The 21,853-nt window shown below is 30.5% G+C and overlaps 2 protein-coding genes across 2 annotated transcripts; both read right to left on the minus strand.

Annotated features, from left to right (window-relative positions):
* Window positions 1-4,825: 4,825 nt before the first annotated feature.
* Window positions 4,826-6,479, minus strand: LOC105128022 (pistil-specific extensin-like protein). Its single transcript, XM_011029516.1, has 2 exons — window positions 6,017-6,479; window positions 4,826-5,304 (listed from the first exon to the last, which is right to left on the minus strand). The coding sequence occupies exons 1-2, from the start codon at window positions 6,414-6,416 to the stop codon at window positions 5,000-5,002; spliced, it is 705 nt and encodes a 234-aa protein (XP_011027818.1). The 5' UTR covers window positions 6,417-6,479; the 3' UTR covers window positions 4,826-4,999.
* Window positions 6,480-16,423: 9,944 nt separating this feature from the next.
* Window positions 16,424-20,361, minus strand: LOC105128023 (eukaryotic translation initiation factor 3 subunit D-like). The gene is made up of 2 exons (XM_011029517.1): window positions 18,560-20,361; window positions 16,424-16,835 (listed from the first exon to the last, which is right to left on the minus strand). Exon 1 carries the CDS (start codon window positions 20,278-20,280, stop codon window positions 18,562-18,564), a length of 1,719 nt encoding a protein of 572 aa, XP_011027819.1. The 5' UTR covers window positions 20,281-20,361; the 3' UTR covers window positions 16,424-16,835; window positions 18,560-18,561.
* Between the last annotated feature and the right edge of the window lie 1,492 nt (window positions 20,362-21,853).

A 21,853-nucleotide genomic window follows, 5' to 3' on the forward strand; every position in this document is an offset into this window, starting at 1 on the left:
ATATCTAAACAAATCATAAGTGGATTTCTCTTGTTTCAAATTTGTTTTTATTTGATCATAAAATATTTTGTTTTGACCAAAGAAATGACAATACTTCAGAGTCTAGGTTCTCCATGAAATTAATTTAGAATTTATAATAAAATGATAATATGAAAGTTCGGTACAAGGACCAAATGTGAAATCAACACAAATTTAGGTAAAACTAGTTAGTTGCTGGAGATGTTATTGTGTGAAATTTTTTAATAATGTTATTAAATTTAATTTAGTTGGTGTGACCATTTAACCCAATTATTAGATTAGTCTAAGTTTTAAAAACAATTATGTGAACATTGGTCTATTATTATCTTTTCGACCTTATGTTTGCAATCATGAATCGGTTAACTAAGCAAAAACTTGAATTAATTTTTTAAAAAATAAAATTTTAAAATGGTGTTAATTTATTTTTATATATAAAATATTTAAATGATGATGTTTTAAATTGATCAAAGTTAAATCAAGTTAAAATGTTGTAATCTTTGTCATAGTTCTAGTAATGTTTAATAACTTTGCTCTATAGAATCTATTTTTAATTAATTAAAAATTATAAATATTAAGATATGTGGGAAAAGAAAAATAAAATTATTAAGGATAATTTTATCTTTACATAAAAATAGTCATTTCTAATTCATTTTTTTACAATAAAAGGTTTTTTTTAATAGAAGCATGGTTAATTGAATAAAAATCAACTACAATAAATTTAAATTGGAATAAAAATAAAAAGTGTACATTTTTAATAAGAAAAAGTATGTTTTGTCATTCATGTTTTTTTTTATTTGATAAAATCATGTTATTTTATGAGCATTATTCCTTAAGCAAAAACTCATTATCATCATGGAAAGTAAGATTTAATTAAAAAATAAAATAAATATAAACCAATCATCTCTCAACAGCTACATGAGAAAAAATAAAAAAAATAAATGAAGAAAATATTATATAAAACAATTACAAGAAGAAAAATTCATTCTTATTCAATATTAGTGAGCATGTTATGATATAAAAAAATTCATACAAAGCTAATGCAAAATTATTCATAAAAAAATTGATAATATCATTATAAAAAAATTATAATCTTCTTAAAAACAATGAAATAATATTTTTATTATGTTTTTTTTAATAAAATGTAGTGACAATTAAAATAAGATTTATTAAAAATTTAAATCGGAAAAAAAAATATTCCTTCAATTTAAATTTCAATTCCTAATTAATGTATCTCTTAATTGCTTTAACAAACACGTTTTTTTTTTTTTGCAAGCATTTTTTTATAAAGAAAAACCTATCATCATTTTAAACGCAGGTTTTTAAAAAATAATTAAAGTAAAATCTCAATATTTTGTAGGTGACTAATCAATCATGTAAAAAAATACATTAACAAATTTCTGGAATAAAAATTTTATTTTAACTGAGCCTTCGTGCATGTGCTATTATTTTTCCTATTCAGCACATAATAATTGAAAACAATTCCTGTAAAAGAGCCATAATACTAAACAAGAACCATGACAAACTTGATTTATAATTGAAATATCATGTTAACCCTTTTTTTTAATTGTGCTTTTAAATGAAAAAAATATATAAAATGAGGTCAAGTTGAATAAAAAAAACTTAAACACGCGCACTCTTTCTTTCTTTTCTTTGTTGAAAAGAATATAGCTCACGACACATCAAGTGCTTGCCCACTAAAAAGATAACTAGAAAATTGAGCTTAGGTTTTTTTGAATTAAAATATCATTTTTTTAATTTTTTTTGCTTAAAAACACCCTTAATATCTCAATAAATCAATTTCTTAACTTCAAACACCCCTAAGTCGGTTCAATAATACTAAGTTAAACTAAAATCTTAACCCTAATTTACTTTTTATGGCAAGATAAAGGGTAAAAAAACATCTTAATATAACTTTTTTGGTTAGATGTAACCCATTAACAATTATTTAGAATGTGACCCTCTACTTTTTATTCTTTCTTTATTTTTTATTGATTTTCTCTTTTTTTCCATTCAAAATATTTTTAATACATTTTCAAGTAAAAAACACTTTAAAAAATAATCACAACTAAATATTTTATATATGTTTTTTATTACACATAAACTTTAATGATATTTTTTATCAAACATGTATCTAATCCAATTAACCATGACTAACCATATTTTTTTAAAACTTATTTTTTTCAATTACAACTACAAAACTATCTCAAAAACAAACACACTCTAAAATATAAATAAAATAAAATATTGAATCAAAATGTAAAATCCTTGAAAATCATGCATAAAAAAAGAAAACAAAAAAACTTAGCATACCAAAAAACTTAAAAACACACCTCGTGCACAGTAAATTAAAAAAAAAGTGGCTAACGTTCTGTTTCATTATCAAGTTTTCTCCCCAGAATTCCAATTAGTATAGGTTTTTTTTTTCAAAATCAAGTATTAATTCAACAATATAATGTTTTTAACATAATAAAAACTTCATACCAAGTTAATTGAAATAAATCACCAAATTCAATCTTAAGTCAATGTAATATAAAATCATTAAAGTAAAGAAAAAGTTAAGGGGAAAAAAAGGAAGTATTGTGCAAATTTACAGTGCTTTCTCTGTTGGTCTGGAGTGAAACATGGAGGCTTTTTAGGTTTTTTCTTACGATGGGAATAAAAGGATGAGCTTACCTTAATAATTTTTCTTAAAAAAAAAAAACTTGCTACTAACAATGAAACACTTAGGTACTTAACAAATGTATTTATCATAATTATAATTGTAGTTATGATGTTATAGTTCTGAGTTATTTTCATAATCACAATTATTATATATGTTCAGAGACGCTATTAGAGCTGACTTGTTTGCAATTTCCTTAGACTTGCCAGGTGAAACCATGCTCATCCCTTGTTCTCTCATTTCGTTCTTCAATGCCAATTGGCGAATCTGAACTCGCCCTTCGTTCTGCCAACTTGATTTTATCCTACCGAGCAACCAATGCAAAGCCAACTTTAGGCATTAAATGTCTTGAAGTTTTCATAGCTATCTAAGCAAGCATTAACCTAGCCTTCATAACTTTCTAACAAAGCTTCAGTAAAAATTTTGTTAAAAATGAGAAAAGAAAAGGGATGTAATCATGTAAATATGTTTCAAAAGGTGAGGACACCAATAATTGCCATAAGCGCTCGTTGCTTCTCGGGCACCGCGTGCAGCAAAAGAGTTCATGGTCTGATATTTGCTGATATTACTTGGAAACAGGTTTATATGCCGACAATTGAGTGATTTGACAAAAGGGCATGTAAATATGCTTCAAAGGGCTCTATGCTTCAAAGGGCAGCCGCGGGCAACAAAAGAATTCATATTTGCTGATATTACCGTTCGAGTGATCTGACATTCTCCAGCATCAATTTGTTGAATGAATTATGAAGATCGAAATGTGATGGCAATAATTGCTTCTCTTTTAACTTATTGTCTCGATGGACTATTTGTGTTTGAACAAGGTTTGATGGTTTGAAAGTAAGCTATATGTCTTTTCAAAATGATTTCTTTTTTCTTATCGAATATGCTCAAGTGGTCTAATCATGCATTCTTGTTGCTTATGGATCGAGAAAGGTCTCTCGTTAAGCAAGACATAAAAACCATGACCTTCGAGCTTTGGTGCCATTCAGTTTGTAACCCGACTGTTGGGACGGAGACAAAAGAAAAGGGGTATCCTAGAATCATTGTCTGCATTTTTTTAACACGGCAAAACTACATGTCCGGTCAATGTATACGATTTAAAATCCAATGTTCAATAATAAGAGATGTTATGATGGGACATAAGGGAAAAATAAAAAAATTACCAGATTTGCCGGGTTCCTTTTTAATATACTCGATATTGTTAAAAAAATTTGATAAAACAATTATAAATACATCATGAAAGATTATTAAATAATATTATAATTAGCTAACAATTTTGTTCAGGATAACCGAACTTTAAATTACCTTAACCTTAATTAACATCAAACAAAATTAATATTTTTAAAAATGTAATTATGCTCAAATTATATTATTTTTTAGACATTTTTCTAACATGTGTTATTTTCTTAAAACTCTTAACAAAATTTGTTAAAATGATAAAATAACCTGCATTTTTGTTGAACATAAATATAGATCTACTTCTTCGTTATCCGTAATTGAATTTTGGTGGGCCCTCTTGGTGCAAAAACCCATGCTGATTTAATCTAAACCACTGTTTATCAAGGGAGGCTCACTCACTTTGATTATTGGACCTTCAGAAGATCCATTGGTCATGTTAAAAAAAAAAAAAGTAGAAAGCTTAAAACAAAACAAAAGGAATCCGATGGAAGGGCAGCCACATCCCAAGTTGATCGGCATTCTTTGGAGGTCGTGCCGAAAAAGAAATTATTGTACTCACCCTTACTGGGAATTTTTCGGCGATTAGGAGTAACTATACTGCGGTGACCTTGTTACTTAATAATTTGGGTAAAAACACACATTTCTTTCAAAAGAAATAGTTGTTTTTATGTAAAACTTCCTTGTTCGATGACATGCTGCAAATTACAGGCCAGAATATGCAAGAATCACTAGAAATATCATTTGAAACATTTGACGTGAATTGCTCGTTTTCCTTGTACAGAACCAACTTGATAAACCCAGTAGCGGCCTCGCAGCCATGGGGGCCAAATGCCCCCTTCTTGAAACTTGTCTAGCATATCATAAAGATATTTTTTGAATAACTCGAATGGATTAGATTATCTTTGCTTTTTGGTCGAGCGGTGGTATTTATTGCCTAAGTAATAATTATGGTCCCAGAGTCTGACATCCAAAATAAAAGGCAAAGGCTTATTTGTAATCTATGGATACTATAAATTATTCTCTCAAACGGCACGCTGAAGTAATTAAGAAACTGCAATTACATAGCCCAAAAGAAACTCTAATTAAAGCGGCGACACGCAATGCTAGAAACAGTAGGCAGCAACCAATACAAACTTTGGGGGATTAACGAGGGCATTTGGACTCGAAAGCAAAAGGGCCAACACTGAAGAGAGCAAATTCACGCTTCTTTTCATCAACAAAAGGCTTCTTCTCAGGCCTCAAGATGGCGCCGGTCAGTCCACCATGGAGATTAGTAATCTTGCTGCAAGCAGTACTCGGCGATGAGACTAACCACACCTTGCACCTGTGAACTCCATAGTTGGTGATGGTCCCGGGCGCTTTGATGAGGAAGTAACCATTCTTGTCGGTTGTAGTCTTCACGTCTTGTGGCTTCTTGGTGTTATTGCACTGTAGTTTTACGGTAGCCCCTGCACATGACAATCAATGCCTACTCACTTCATTGGACAAACAATAATAACAATTACTTTTCTTCCCTCTCCCCTCCCCCCTTTTAGAACTCTAGCCGTGGGATACCCACACACAATGCTAGACTAGGCATTTGATGTTTACTTTTGTACCTATAGTAAAGAGCTAGTCCTTGGAATAAATAAAGCTGCTTCAGCCCATAACTTTATTATCTAATTGATGTTACATGCACTCAGAAAAAGAGTAGAAACCTCGGCTCTTTATCTGTCCATAAATTCAAAACTCGAATAAAATACGTCACGGATATGTCCATCTCGCAGAGAGACCAGGAAAGCTGACACAATGCGTATGAACATGTACGGCAATAATATACGTACGTGAGTCTACAAAATAACCTATCTCGTATTTTTGTACACGTAAAATAGTCGAACAGAGGACAGCATATACTCTCTTATGCATGTCCACGCACAAGACATAATCTTTCAAGATAGACACAAAAAAAAAGCAACATTTCCATAAAATAAACGAGCTAGCTAGCTAGCTCATGTTATTTTTTCGGCCTGTAGGAGGAAGCGATAGTTATGCTTGAACATGGAAAACGGTATAGTTGCTTGAATGTTGTTTCTTAAGAATATTGTTAGATTAACTCATTACTGTTTTTTTAGAAAAGAGATAAACTTAAGCCAGAGGGGTTAGGAAGTTTGAACAAGTTACCAAGAACTGGTTTTGCTCCCAGGAGGGTATCAACCCCAGAATAGTTGCAAGATTTGCAGTAAACAACACCTTGAACTGCTATGAGCTTTCTTGGGAAGTGAGCTGGTACTGGTGGGGGCATTGGAGGCTTTGGTGGGTGCACTGGTGCATGTGCTGGAGTGTGAACAGGTGCAGGAGCTGGTGCGTGACCACGATGGTGGTGGTGGTGGTGTGGGGTTGGTGCTTGGCTAGGTGCATGACTCGGTGGCGCACTCATTGGTGCTGCTGTTGGGTAGTGATGGTAGGAGCCCCGGTGATGGGGTGCCTGAGCTGGCAGTGACTCAGCTTTCTCACTAAAAACAGTGAAGCATAGCAATGAAAGGAGGAATGGCACAAGTGCTTTAGCTATAACAAAACCCATCTCTTTCTGTTTTTGGACCTCTCTGAGAAACCGAGAGAGAGAGAGAGAGAGAGATGTGGTAATAAGCTTCCAAGGGAGGGATTTTATAGACCAAGTGTCTGTTCGGACGTAGGAAATATACTAAGGTAATATATTTTTTTATTTTTAAAAATTTATTTTTCTAAGGATTTAAAAATATAAAAAATACTTAAAATTAAAAAACATTTTAATTTTTTTTTAAATACAGTTGTAACACAATTACAAAGACCTCCTAGCAAGCCGTGATTTGCTGCGATTTTGCTGATAAAAATCTCTCTCTCAACACTAGTGGGGTAAATCTGCTCGAGAAGGAAGTTCTAGACTGTAGCATACTGGAAGGGATGCATCTAGGCTCATTTGTTAAAAAAAAGTTTAGTGTGTAATATTTGCATTTTAGGAGTAGAGTTAACTTGTTAAATTCATGTAGATATTATTTATAATAGAGGATTCAAAGAACTTAAAAATTAGATATTCAGGTTAGGTGATGGGTTTTAATTCTTAAAATTTGATACCTGATTCATATACTAAATATGTTTTTGTATTTGATAGTTTATGAATTAAATATTTATTTTTATTTTATTTAGAAATATTCTGATTTATATTTTTTTTGTTAATATACTTTTTATTAGATTTATTTAATATAACAAAAAAAATTGTCTCCACAGGATGAGGTAGATAGAATTTAATTGTAATTAGGATATAAAAATAAAAATTAACATTAAGAGTGTCATAACACTGATAATTCATGTTGGAGATCCATCTTTAAATATAGACCCATGAAAACTAGTAATATAATTTCAATTATTCATAAATATATGTAATATTCATATAAAAATTAGCCTTTTCCAATATATCCAATCTGCTTGAATATAAAAAAAAATTAAATAAGTTTGATTTACAATTTATAAAATATTAGAAATTAAGTTAAATAATTATGAACCCAAATTTTACTCAACTGTATCCATAAAACACAGCTAATTTTCTCAATTAATTGCTTCCCTTTTTAATAAAACCTAGGAAAATTTAACTTTATAAGTAGACTTTATGAGAAAGGTTATTAATGTAACTTACCCATATGATGTATGTCTCATTGATTCGAAATGTTGTTTGGTTTTGAACCAGCTAGCTCTCGTGCGTGGTGTTTTTTTATATATAAATTAAGCAAGCAAATTCAAAGTCTAAAAACATAAAATCAAATTAAAAAAAACTCTCTCTACTTCCATCTACTTAAAGAAATGAAAATCCAAACAATATGAATAAAATAAAACTTAAGACTAGATTATATAATATTCCAAAATAGAAGGATCAAAAAAGAAAATTGAATAAACTCTTAAACTTAAATAGCGTTTGCACCTCTCTCTTTTTTTTTAAAAAAAAAAGGCTTGCGATTTTACCAAACTTAAAATTTTAATATTCTTATTTTTTAGTTTTTTATAAATAACAAAATCAAATACTTTTTTGCAAAAATTAAAAACCAATCAAATGTAAAAACAAAATACAAAATAAATCATCAATAAGTATCACTAAACAATGCAATGTGAAATTATAAAATTATAAAATAAAAATTTGATGGCTTGAGCCAAAAAAATGTCTAAAAAAAGATTTTTATTTGTTAAAGGACAAACATTTCATATGGCTTTCAATTCTAATCCTCTCATTTTAAATTTTTCATAAACAACTTAACTGAATTCTTCCTCTCGAAATTAAGAATTAATTTAATATAAAAAAATTTAAGATTACAAAAATCTATAAAACCAGCATAAAATAAATTATTAAATCCAATCACTAATTAATGTAATGAGAAATAATAAAAATTTTAAAAAATAATAATAAACTAAAAATAAAAATATTATACAAATCCATATTATTTTCATCAATAGAACATAGTAAAATAATGAGTCCTTTGATTTAAAAAAAATAAAAATAGTGGCAGATGCTTTTTTTATATAAACAATGATGGACTGAGCAAGTGATCGGTAAAGGAAAAAACAACGTGGACGAGTGACAGAGGAATGCAGAGGTTGGAGTCCAGCGGGGCTTAGAATTGTTCACTCAATTCTACCTGTTAAAATATTTGTTATTTATAAATATATTAAAATAATAATTTTTAATTTTTAAAACCAATATATCAAAAAATTTAAATTTAAAAAAAATAAAAATTTTGAAAAACATTTTTGAATGTAAAACAAATCTACTTTTCCATTTTTGTACCTCCTCTTCTTTCGATTTTAATAGTTATTTTTTATAGTTCATGGTCTAACGCATCTAATCACTAAATGTTTGTTAGTGTAATTTATAATATTTTTTTAAAATATTATTTTAACTTGATATTTATATTAAAATCATTAATTTTTTTTAAAAAATTAATTTAATATATTTTTAAAAAATTAAAATCACTTTAAAAATATTTAAACCTAAAAAAACTCTTATACTTAAATAGAAATTTGATTGGAACTGTCAAGTGCTCAAAATCTCAAAATATAAAGGTAAGAATTACAATGATATTAATATAAATAGCATTTGAGATTGTAATGGTGATTATTTTTTACTTCAAAATAATAATTTTATTTTTTTTTAAAAAAAAATATTAATATATTAAAAATCTAAAATTAAAAAAAAACTAAAAAACACCTTTTAAACATGAAAACAAAGACAATCCTAATCCGTTACTAGCCGTTATCTTTTAAATATGCTTTTGAATTTCATAGTTTTGAACATACACTGGGAAAGTTATTGTACGATGGATAAGGTGGCGTTGCTCTCGGTCGAAAAAAGACAAGGACAAGCTGACAAGTCTCTGAGTCTTGCCAGCCACAGACTGCGCTCCCTGTAACAGGGATGCCCTTCCAAAACGTTTCTCTTCAAAATTTAAATTATTTATAAAGTAACCTTTTTTTTTTCTTTTCTTTTTTTTTAATGTTTTTTGTGTCAAAGGACCGATGGAAAAAATAAGGATGCACTAATGCTGATTATAAGGTAGTTTGACAGACAACGGCACGCCATTAACGGAGATAGTTGCTTTCGGACTGATCAATGAGTTGGTGGGGTTTAGTCGTAGCTCAGTCCCTATAGTTCAGAAAAACTATCTGATTAGTCCTCATAGTTTCATAAACTATACTTTTAATCTATACATGTTTAAATTCGTTTATAATCTAAACATGGCAACACACTTTTATTGTCAGTTTCTTTGATTATCATTATTATCAACCATCTAGGAATAAAAAAAACCCTGAAAAATCTATTAAACTGGGAAAACTTGAATTGACCAATTAGAACCGGTTTTGGTTTTCAATTAAAAAAATCATAGTTCAATTATTATTTTAAATGAAAATTAAACCAAATTAAAAATAATCAGCCTAATCAACCATTACAATACCGCCAACAAAAAGCAAGAACACATAAAAAACTAAAAAGTTGATAGTGATTTATGCTTGTTGATCTCCCCATGGTAGAAATTTCTGGTTCACTTTAACACAAAGATAATGAGATTGCTTTTCTTTCTCTTTCTTTCCCACTTTTTCTATCGGATAATTCTTTTCAAGAATCGTAAACATATTGTTGTTTATCCTTTACAATTTAAAATTTTAGGGTTGAGATTGTATCTTTTTTCTTTTAGTTTTAATAAAGTAATAAAATCTTAATTAGTTAGAGATACTAATAAATCAGTAAAAAAAAAAAAACATGGACACTTTAGTCATTAAAAAAGAAAAAGAAGAAGTCAACAAGGCTGTGCCAAGAGAGGGGGAGGCAATGACATTGTGCCTATAGCCACTCCCAAATTGAAAATGATAAATAAAAAAAAGCAGACATGGTTCCCATGGGTAGTAATGGCATTGAATTTTCTTGAGAACATCAATATATTGAGATTGAAAAGCTAGATTAAAGAAATCGACAGTTGAAGCTAAATAATAGTGTTTAATTTTGAAAAGTCATTGGCATGACCCTTTTTTCCAGGGTTTAGGGTTCATATGGCGTCCCCAGCAACTTCCATTTCAATGGCATGGAATTAATTGATTTTCCCAGAAGGTTCATATGGTGTCATTTGCCCTAGAAGACGTTGATCCTAACAGGGCCTCACTCCTCAGGATCCATCTTAATTAAATTAGCCAATCATGCATGTGCCAATGGGATGAAAGTCAAGCCATGCTCAGGCAGCATTAAAAACAATATCTACGTTTGCCTGTAAACCACTCGACGAGACTGATTACAGCATGTGGATCCGAATAATTTCTCTCGTGCGGATGGATTTGATGCCGGCCCGAGCAACTTAACTGATTACTATTAAAAGTTTATGGAATCGAGGTTCAACTTGATTTTTACTAATGTTTTAATTTTTTTTATCTTAGATTATTTTTTTTTAGTTTTTTATATGGTTTTTATATGTTAATATTAAAAATAATTTATATATATAACTTTGAACACAATTAATCTACCAGCTTTTTTAATTATATTCTCGAGATTAGTAGTATTATGATCAGTTTAAAAGTAGGATAGATTTTGATTTTCAAAGTTTTTTTTCTGAAATATATTAAAATAATATATATTTTTTATTTTTTAAAATTTATTTTTAATATTAATAAATTAAAATGATCTAAAAATATATAAAAAAAAATTCAAGCTAATTTTTTTCAAAAACTTTGTTAGACCCCAATGCCAAATATAACTATAATAATATTTTGGAATGACAATTTTGCATGAACCTAGTGTTTGATATCGTCAAATTTGATTGGATTGAGTTTTTACTGGATTTAACTAGGATTAAAATAATAACACTTTAATATTTTAGTAACTTTTGCTTTTTAAAAGTGAGATTCCTTTTAACTTTAAAATAGATATGAGCCCTGCAAATACTATAGAAATGAATCTACATTATTTATAAAAGTTTATTGTATAACTATAACTATAACAAATGATAATAATGATAATTAACTATTATAACTTAAGAATATATAATATTTGTATGTAACTTAATATTATATAATATCTATTTATCAAGTATTAAGCACTTTACGACACAAGTGAGGTAGTTGATGTATTTGTTTTGGATTACATAACATAAATAGATTTAACAAATAATAAGTACATGATCTAACACTGTATACATGATTTTAAATAAAAAAAATATATTGAATGATTTATATATATTATCATAACTCAATTCACAGCACATGTTTGACATATATAATCATGTTAATATCAAAAATAAATTTAAAAAAATAAAAAAATATCATTTTAATAATTTTTAAATAAAAAATAATTTAAAAAATAATTATCATCCCCAATATTAAATATTAGATATGAGTGTCAAGGGTTGATACGATGGTGAACAGGATTTGTTTCCTTGATTTCCAGCCTTGAGATCAATGTATCCAAAAGAATTTATTAAATTATTTTGAATTTACCAGGACAAGGTGGAGGGAGGGGTATGCCCTTAGAATCATCAAGGAAAAGACTTCATCCCCATTGGCGGATAAGTTGCTTTGAAAAAAAAGAATCAATTTTTGTCTCGCTTGTCGTGCAAACTTGTTTTGAAAAGTAACTTTATTATTGAAAAATAAGTATTAGATGGACATCAAATGGGTCGAGCTAGAAAATCAAATTATTATCTTATTTTTTGGGAGAAACAAGCAAGTTGGAATTTTCAAAGCGCTATCCCAATTTTAGTTTAGCATGGTATATAATTGACTGATGTTGTGTATGCTCGAATGAGTGAACCACTAATTACATAATACACACACTGTTTGTTTGCTTGCTAGAAAATAAATTTTTTATAAAATAATTTTTTTAAAAGAATAAATTTTTATAAAGTAAATTATTTTTTTCTAATATTTGACTATGTTATAAAAATAAATTAAAAAATAATTTATTATTGTTTTATTTTATTCCAAGTTTATTACAATAATAAGAATGAAATTTTATATATTAAAAAGTTGGAGGATGAAATTGAAAAAAAATCTAATTTTATAAATTATTTAAAATAAAATAAATAACAATTAAAATAATAAAGATCAAATTTAACAAATTAAAAAATTAAAAGATGATGAAATTTAAAAAAATATATAATTTCATAAATTATTTCAAATAAAAATAAATAACAATCAAAAAAATATGGAACAAATATAATAGATAAAAATATTCAATAAATTAAATTATAAGAGAAAAACAAATAACAACAAAAAATATGATAACCAAAATTGATAAAAAAAAATCAAATTAAATCAAGTTCGAAGGGATGAAATTAAAAAAAAAATATTCAAAATAAAATATATAGCAATCAAAATATTGATGATAAAATTTGATATAATCAACCAATAACTAGATATTTCTAATTTTTTTCACAATTTTGAAAAGTATTTTCTGCCCAAAATCAAAAGAAAAACACTTTTATGAAAACCAAACAAAATTTTCTTTTACTGAAAAATATTTTTCTTTTTTTTTTGCATGCCCCCTATTTTTTATTTTATTTTTGTTATTTTTTAATTTTATTATTCAATATTTATTTGATTTTGAATTTATTTTCATACATTGTTTCAATTTGTACTATGTAATATTATTGTAGTCTCAAATAAATATTTTAATTTTTTTTATGTTTGATTTTATAATTATCTATTTTTGTTATCATATAATTAAATAAAAATAATTTTAAAAAACAAGCTTGTTAAAACCAGTGAATCTATCACCCAGATCATGTATATTAAAAAAATATATATATTATCTTGATTTTTTAAAGTCAAATCATGTATCTTACAGGTCTTCCAAGTTATTTTTAGACCCATCAAATTGACTAAATCATGGTGGAATGACTCCTATATAATTTAATTTTAAATCTGAGCTAAATAAAAAGTATAATTAAAAAATTTTAAAATTGATTTGTTGAATCAGATATAATATCAACGATGAAAATTTTTCTATAAACTAAATATTTTTTTATATTTATTTTTTTTTATTTAAACCGCAACATAACACAAATCTATAAATTAGTAAGTAATGTTTTCATGAAAGGAACCAAACAGGTGGTTTAAGAAAATTGTAAGCGTAGAATAGGGACATGAATTGGTGACTCACGATCTTTACGATGTTGTCCATTGAAAGCTCGTGTAAGAGTAGGTTTTACTATTGATGTAAACTATCCAACATTTTAATATACTACAAGATTCAGGAGCCATCATTTTAATATCTATATATGTAGTGAGCACACATAACCAGGTATTATGACTAATCAAAAACTTTAAATTGAATCTAGACTTTTCATGGGATGTGATCTTGGGTAGGTAAAGTGATTGGATTTATCACTAATTTAGGGGGCACACAATAACTTTCCTCGAAACAAGTTTCTTTTAATGTTTAAGCTATTAAAATACAGGAGATAAATAATTTACAAGAAAGTAAATAATGCAGAAAAATACACATGTGAAGGTTGTGTATTTTGTACAAGTTTGTTGGATTGTTGAATGGGTTACTTATAGTTTCTAGAATTGTTATGTGGTTGCTTGTGGTTTTTATAATTATATTATTATACGGTTGTTATTTGTTTTTGAAATTGTCATATGATTATTGATTATTCATTCTAATCTTATGATCAGAAATAAGATCTTAGTTAAGCTTGTTTTGTAAGGCATGATGTTACAGTTATCTCATAATGTATATAGTTTAATTATAAAAAGCCTTATAGTGAATGGAGAAATTAGTACTTGTTTAGTGGAGAGTATTAACGAAGAATGGATTTGAACGTGTTTAATGATGAGTGGTGTCGTAAGTACCTTGGTTATTGCACTTGTCATGTCATTGATGAAAAAATAGTTATTGACATTTTATTGATGGTTATTAAAGAGAAAAATAATGTGAAAATAATAATAAAAAAGAGGCAGTTTGTTTGGGACAATCCAAATGGGTTGTTTCAAATTTTTTATGGTAGGAACACGTGATGTACTCCGCAGTAGATGGTTACTCGTTATCTTTAAATGATTAAATGACATGTATGATTCATTCTATTTATAAACAACAATTTTTCAAGATTTGTGCATTAAAAAAAATAATATTATTGAAAATGTCATTATTAAAACTCTAATGTAATTTCAGTTTGCATTTCTTTCTCTCTCTACATATCCTGCCTTCCAACTTCTCCTACATTCTTGCTTTTGTATACCCATTTTTTGGCTGCCATTTTCTTTATGGTTCCTTCTGGTTCTTCTTTTTTACTAGGTTTTTCACCTACAATCAATGTGTATTTAACTGGTTTTTACTTGTAGATGTTTTTGAAAAGTTTATTTATTAAAAAAAAACCAGAATTGATATTTTAGAAAAACATTTTGATGTGTTGATATCAATTTTTTTAAATAAAAAAATGATTTAAATATATTTTTAAATAAACAAAATATGTTTAAAAAACATAATGCAAATCGATGATCCTCCAACGCACCACCCCACCCCACCCTTGTTCTTCGGTATATTTCTTGGCTTTATAAATTTGAAGTTGAAAGGTAAAATTCTCGAGTCAAGTGATAAAAACTCGGGCCGCACATTGCAGTACTCCTCGCCCATTTTTTTTAACCTTTTGAGATTTGACTTGTCGGAGAAACTTGAAGTGCCACCAAGGGAATATGGACTTTTATTAATTGACCAGAGGGCCTTCATTTCTGTGGTTAACAGCTGTCTCGGAGAAAATGATTTTTTTATTTATTTCGGTTTTAAGAAAGAAAGGGCTTTAAAGTTACAGAACAGGATCCAGTTGTTACATAGCCTCCAAGGGTAGCTAAGGAAGGGTCATGATCTTAAAACAAACGAAACAAATGAAGAATTTTATACAAATAGATTATAAGAATTTTAGATTATTTATTTCTTCTGTCTTTTATTTAAAATCCACTCTTTATTTTCATCGTACACTCTAAACAACCCTTATTTTTAAAGAAGTGTTCAAAATAATATTATTAGATTTTTTTATTTAAAAATACATTAAAATAGTATTTTTAATTTTATTTTTTAAAAATTATTTTTATCATCAGTATATATTAAAAGTATAAAAAAAATAAGTAATTTTTTTAAATTTTTTTATGAAACATCATTTAGAATGAAACTACAAACAGCGAATAAGACTCTAATGCGAGCCTTGGTGTTGAAAATTTTAAAGGGCAACTAGGTTCGATTACAGTAATTACTATGTCAACACTATTGACTAACTTAATTGTTTTTATATTTTAAAAGTATTTTTTTAAAAAATAATTTTTTTAATTAATAATTTTTTAATATTTTCATATTATTTTGGTGGGTTAATGTTAAAATAATTTTTTAAAAATAAAAATATTATTTTAATTTATTTCCTAAAAAAATACGAAATTCAGAGGCAAGGCAGCTCAAAATAGTGAAGTCTTAGGATTTGCTGGGGACAAGAAGATTTGCAAGGACACGTTGTGGTGAGATTGCCCAATGACATGTTGGCAAAAGTTTTCCCCTAGTATTCTTGATTACGATGATGCCTTTCAGATCTCGCATTTCTCTTGAAAACCATCACAGCAAAGTAGCAAACCGCTGGTGCCTCCGAGGGAGATATCTAATCAATAATAATAAGTCAAGTTTAAATTTTAGGCTATCTGTTCAGTATTTATATTCATGATATATTTTTTTGATTCACGTTTATATTGATTTGCAAATAATTTTTATTATAAATAACACATTTTTCATTTTGTATGATTTAAGAGGCTGGTCAAATCTTTAAATTGATATATTCTTTTAGATAAATCAAGAATTACGTTAAAAGTCAGGATCTAGAAATTATATTGATCAGATTTTTCTAAGATCAAATATGGAAACCATAGCAGCCAGAAACCAAAAACCATACGCGTTTGTTTATCGGGTTCGAAATCAGACAAGATCCATCCCAATTCAGGCTAAAAATCTGTGTACAGATTGAACTCTGTTTGCAGCAGGTGTGTTTGGTTTTTTAATAATAATGGAACAAAATACAGAGAGAGGCTTGATTAAGTAGTTAATCCCAACGAATTCCTAGCCACAACTCATTTATGAATTTCAAACAGGGTTTCCTTGGTGTTTGAGGTCACAAACAGGGAACAAAGAAACTCAAACATGGCGAAAGTTATATGCCTTCATTTCCAGCATGCAGATCATACAAGTTCCCAAACAATATATAATATTGTTTCCAGGCGAAGAAAAGTAGAAAACTCCAGCACTACTACAAATTCGGTACAGCAGAATCTTAAAAAAGGCAAGCACCTGATGCTTCAAACTTTGTGATCAAATTGCAACAGCAGAGCGCAAACTGACCAGAACCAAAAATAAATAAAAATAAAAAACAGTGCTCCCTAGACCACAATCCTGGAGGGATGCTCAAATTGCAAATGCCATTTGTGACCTGGGACTTCTGTTCACAGCAAAACCAAGATCGATCTGCAAGATCCAATCAATGAAGGGATCAATTAGCAAACCAGGCCAGTAGTTGAGAAATGATAGGGTATGGTAATTACAACAGTTTATGGCCCCCACATACAGGAGGCACCAAACTACTTATTCAAGGATGTATAAAACACTGAAGAATAGACCGTTTCCAAAACTAGAAATTAAAAAAGGAAACCGTACTGAAAAACCTATGATATTAATTAACTTCTTTAAAGTGTATAACTACAATACCAGGGTAATGAAGTTAATTGAAAATAAAACAGTATAGAAGATGAAAACTTTTTTTGCCTTAGCAACACCAGGTACTGTCACCAAACATGTAGACAATCTTGCAGAACATGGAAAGGGAAAAGTGCCATATATGATGACTTCAAATATAAATTTAACCTGGTAAGCTGAACATATTCCCTAACATTAAAGATAAGAAGACGAGAAATATGTTGGAAAAATCTCAAACAAATAAAACCCACTCATATATTTCTGTTTTTCATTCAACAGAAACCAGGAACACACGATAAGGAAAATAAACAACATATGAACACTAGAATGTGACCTTGACTTGTGAGAACTGACAACAAGTTAACTTGTCTTCAATTTATTTCCTCACATCTACTAGCTTTTCAACTAGAAGGCAAACAATTATGGAAAAGAAAAGGATGCAATTATATAAGCATTATAATTGGAGGATGACATACCAGGATATAAATTTTAATTAAAAAGATAGGACAAAATATTATTCATGAGTTCATACAAACAAACACCTACAAATTACAAGCAGGGTGAGAATGGAAGAAAAGTTTAGCTCAAACCAACATTTAGAAATGTTACTTTCTATAGGCAGTTCAATTGAGCATTTTGAGAAGGTTGAGCTAATATGAAAAACCGACCCAAAACTATGAAACATGGTTATAGTAAACCAACAGGTTGAGTTTTCTCTCTCATCGTTTCACACACAAAATTAACAAGAAGCAGATCAACTTTTACACACCAAAGGTAAATTATGAAATATATTTTGCATTGATATCATGAAACCAAGTGGATGTAACAATGTTGCAAACACATGGATTAAAAATCATGGTGACATTGAACTTCAAAAATCACTTTTGGTTCAACCCCAGACCACATAAACTTGATGATGCTACAATTATGGCATAGTTGTTGCCCATTCAATTACTGGATCTACAAGGGATAACCAATGTCACACTCGTTATAAGAAATTTTGGATAGAGGCTTGTGTGATAATGTCCGCCGAGAGTCTGAAGATGCTCTAGAAAACTAAAAACATACCTTAAGCAAAAATAAATGAATAAAAATTCATATGGAAAGGGAAAAAAATGTCAGGGGCAAAATTTCTTGACAGAATAAAAATTATGACAGCTGTTAGTTCTCAAAACAAGGATTTCAGGAAATATTGATTGAATTTTATTGCTTGGTGCATGCCTATGAGTACATCAGACCATGACTACAGCCATAACTTTATCTGCCATAGTGCGGGAAGCTAATTTCGCCTCTCTCATGCAAAGGCACTTCAGAGACCAATTGATCAACTGATACGACACATTACAAACAAACATCATGGTAACAGATGTATCACCTAGAACTTGAGGTATCCTTACCACAGGTCATCATATTCATATGTGAAATGTCTAGTGCAGGTATAATTAACTACCATAAAAAGAGATCCTTTCAGTCAACCAAGCAAAGTAAACCATTACCTTCAAGCTTGAGCATCAATCTCTTTATCTTCCACATCATTGGTAACCCCATTTGCCTCGGCATTCTCAGCATTCTCCTCAGGAGGCTGGGCTTGTTCCTCCTCGGGCAGAGGCTCCTCCACATAATCATTCTCAAACGCATCAGCAGGAACCTCATAAATCCTCACTTGTGGCTTAGACGGGTCTTTCACCAGCACATACTTACCCTCATTCAATTTCATACACAAGTCAACAATACTCTTGACAATACCCCACATGTTGGAGGTATTCAAATTAATCTGAGAAGCAAAGTCCTTAGGCTTATATCCAACAACAGCCAAAATCACATGATTGAAATGATCCCTTGGATGGACCCTAGACACATACCCCAACTTCATCATATCAGCACTAGCCAACAAAGCTTGAGCAGTCCATTTAGCCAATTTATTCGCATTGTTCTTCAATTCAGTAGCCAATACAGCACCCCTTTGAGTCTCCAACTTCTGTCTCCAATCAACACCAGAATACTTGGGATCAAACTCATTAAGCGCATTCAATGTCAAGAATGACCTTTGCTTATTAACCTCAACAACACTCTGCACTTCGCACCTAGCAACAAGATGCATATCATCATCCAATTTCCACCTCCTATACTTATAAGCCACGGATGCAACCTCCTCCCCTTCATTGGCAAACGGGTTGGGCTCATCAAATGCAACCTTATTCCCATCCCTAAACAAAACTTGCTGCGAAAAGTTCTGATTAATATAAGCAGCCTCAACACTCAATGAATACGCCGAGTTTATATCATCCTTAGCCTCTGGTAAAGGCTCCTGTGATGTCTCGTGAACTGACAACAAATCAAGCTGAGATCCATCTCTTTTATCAAAAAACAACTTATTTCCCACCCTTTGAACCACAATATCCCACGAATAAACAGAGCGGGTTGCGCACATCAACGTAGCTAAAATATTATCAGTGGCAAAAACAGTAGCTTTGTCTTCATTAGCTAATCTTCTAATAACAGGATCATCAGTGGTAGTTACCTTAAAGAAATTCCTATTCTTAAACCTTTCCAATCTCCGCTCTGCTTTCGGTGTGATTCTATCAAAACTCTTATCATAAAACTCTAGCCCACCACATAAAATCAAATCCTCTGGTTCCGGGACCGAGAAAGACAGTTTCGTAAATGTACTAAACGGAATCTGATCAAGCATATTCCATTCAGGTTGGATCTCCACAGAACTCTTAAACACTGCCGCTTCCCTACGTGGCTGATTCTGGTTGGACCGATTTTGATTATAATGCCGGTCCCTCCGAGCCCTCTCTTTCTCCGCCTCGCGCTTCTTCGCCTCCACTTCTTCATCGCGACGTTGCGGTAGCTGAGGGCGGTTGTGCTGGTTGGACCGCCACTTAGGTCCAAACTTCGGTCGCGGAGGAGGCTTCCCGTCAACGAGACGGAAGGAGGAGTCGTTATCAGCGGCGGAGGGGAAGGAGTCGTCGGCAGTGAAGTCGAAGACGGAGTCGGATGCAGCGTTTTTTCGGCCACCAGCTCCGCCTTGGCCTTGGTTAAGATTGCGAGTGAAATCAGCGATTCGGCCGAGCTTTTCAGAGCGAGAGAAGGGAGCGAAGGGGACGTTGAGAGGGAGTGTGGAGGTGGTGGTGGGGGTGACGGTGGCGTCCGGTGGACCCCAACCGTCGGGATTGAAAGGGACGGCACCTACTTCGAAGCCGCCTACCATTGGAATTGAGATTTTGAGGCAGAACGGAGTGAAAACTGAAGCGCTGGAAGATGGAGTATGTTTTATATGAAGGTTGAAGAAAACCCTAGATGTTAGCACGGGTATTTATATGGAGTTACGGTTTGGACCTTGTGATAGTTAATTGCGAATGCGGATTCTGAGAATGGGCTGGGAAGGATAGTTAATTGTGAATGCGGATTCTGAGAATGGGCTGGGAAGTTTTATAGGCCCATAGACAATGACACTGTGAGCTTTGGACAGATAAAAAGGAAAGGAATAAAATCAAAAGAAGAAAAAGAAGAGCATAAATAGGAACATAATTTTTTTTATAAATAAAATTTAACTAAAAAAAATTGAAAAAATTAGCATTACACAACTTCTTATATTTATGATCATAATATCCTATATTAGGGCATCAAACACTGCTGCATGAGCGATGAGAGTGCTGTGAATTTGGATCCGATTTCGTTGCTTTTGCTTTATTTTAAAATAATCAAAATAAGAAATTTCTGAATTATAAGAAAACGCAGTTACCATGATTCTCAAATTTTATTAATTGATGAGTTGATTTATGGTCTTGAAGCTGGGACTGTGTTTCAATGAGAAAGCAAATGGTTTTTTAAAAAAAAAAAAATTTGTTGGAAAAACCTAACTTGTGATCATGTTTAATAAGATTTTATTTTTATTAATATGAATTTTCGAACCAATTTATATGTAATTTTATTAATTTTAAAATTAATAATCATATAATCTGACTCGAAAATTTATAAAGCTAAAACTAATAATTTCAAAAAACAACCTCATGATCTATCTAATTAATTAAAGGACACCTCAGATTTGTTTAATAAAACACAAAGACAGATGGTGCACGGCGTGTTCCATCCCAGGCCAATGGAAAAAGGGCCGGCCTCCCCTGTCCGAAGTCTAGCACGGTGCACTGGTTTGGTGTTGTGCTGCAAGATGCTGTCCCAGTTGCTACATGGTGCTTGTTATGCATGCAGTAATCCACTCACCAGACCAGACAATGTGTCTTTGCCTCTGCCTCCTGATCCTAGTTCCAGCACAGAAATGGAAGTTGGCTTTATTTGCCAGGATGATGGTCTCAGCAGTGAGAATCTCATCATCATCAAACATGCTTGAATCGTAGATTAATTTCTCTTCTAAATGTGGTAAGAGGAGGGGGATGAATGTCCAAAGCTCACAGTCCATCTCTTTGGGCTGGTAGAGTTTTCCTTATGATGGCATATGATCCTAACAAAAACACCAACCATTTTCGTTTGATGGACTTTCCAATGTGGCAGAATCCAACAGTGCACCGGACCCTGAAAGCTAGCTGTGGTCATGATCTATGGTTCTTGCCACACAAGTAAATATCCATTTAGCTTGTGTTAATCTCCAGAGAACTGCGATTTGTACCATGAATTTCTTGGCGCATGAAAATTTTGATTTCTATTTTTATTTTTTATAGGAGATTGGATTGGTGCTTAGAACCTTTTTTTATGGATAACAAAAATCTAGAAAATGACCGTATTGCTGAAATTTCTCAATTTATAACTTTCTTTTTTTATGGATA

Source organism: Populus euphratica, unplaced genomic scaffold (genome assembly GCF_000495115.2).
Source record: "Populus euphratica unplaced genomic scaffold, PopEup_1.0 scaffold15.1, whole genome shotgun sequence".
Taxonomy (NCBI): domain Eukaryota; kingdom Viridiplantae; phylum Streptophyta; class Magnoliopsida; order Malpighiales; family Salicaceae; genus Populus; species Populus euphratica.

Coding starts and splice junctions, on each gene's coding strand:
- LOC105128022 (XM_011029516.1), bottom strand. CDS start 6,416: ATGGGTTTTGTTATAGCTAAAGCACTTGTGCCATTCCTCCTTTCATTG. Junction 5,305..6,016: donor GGGAGCAAAACCAGTTCTTG/GTAACTTGTTCA, acceptor TGTCATGTGCAG/GGGCTACCGTAAAACTACAG.
- LOC105128023 (XM_011029517.1), bottom strand. CDS start 20,280: ATGGTAGGCGGCTTCGAAGTAGGTGCCGTCCCTTTCAATCCCGACGGT.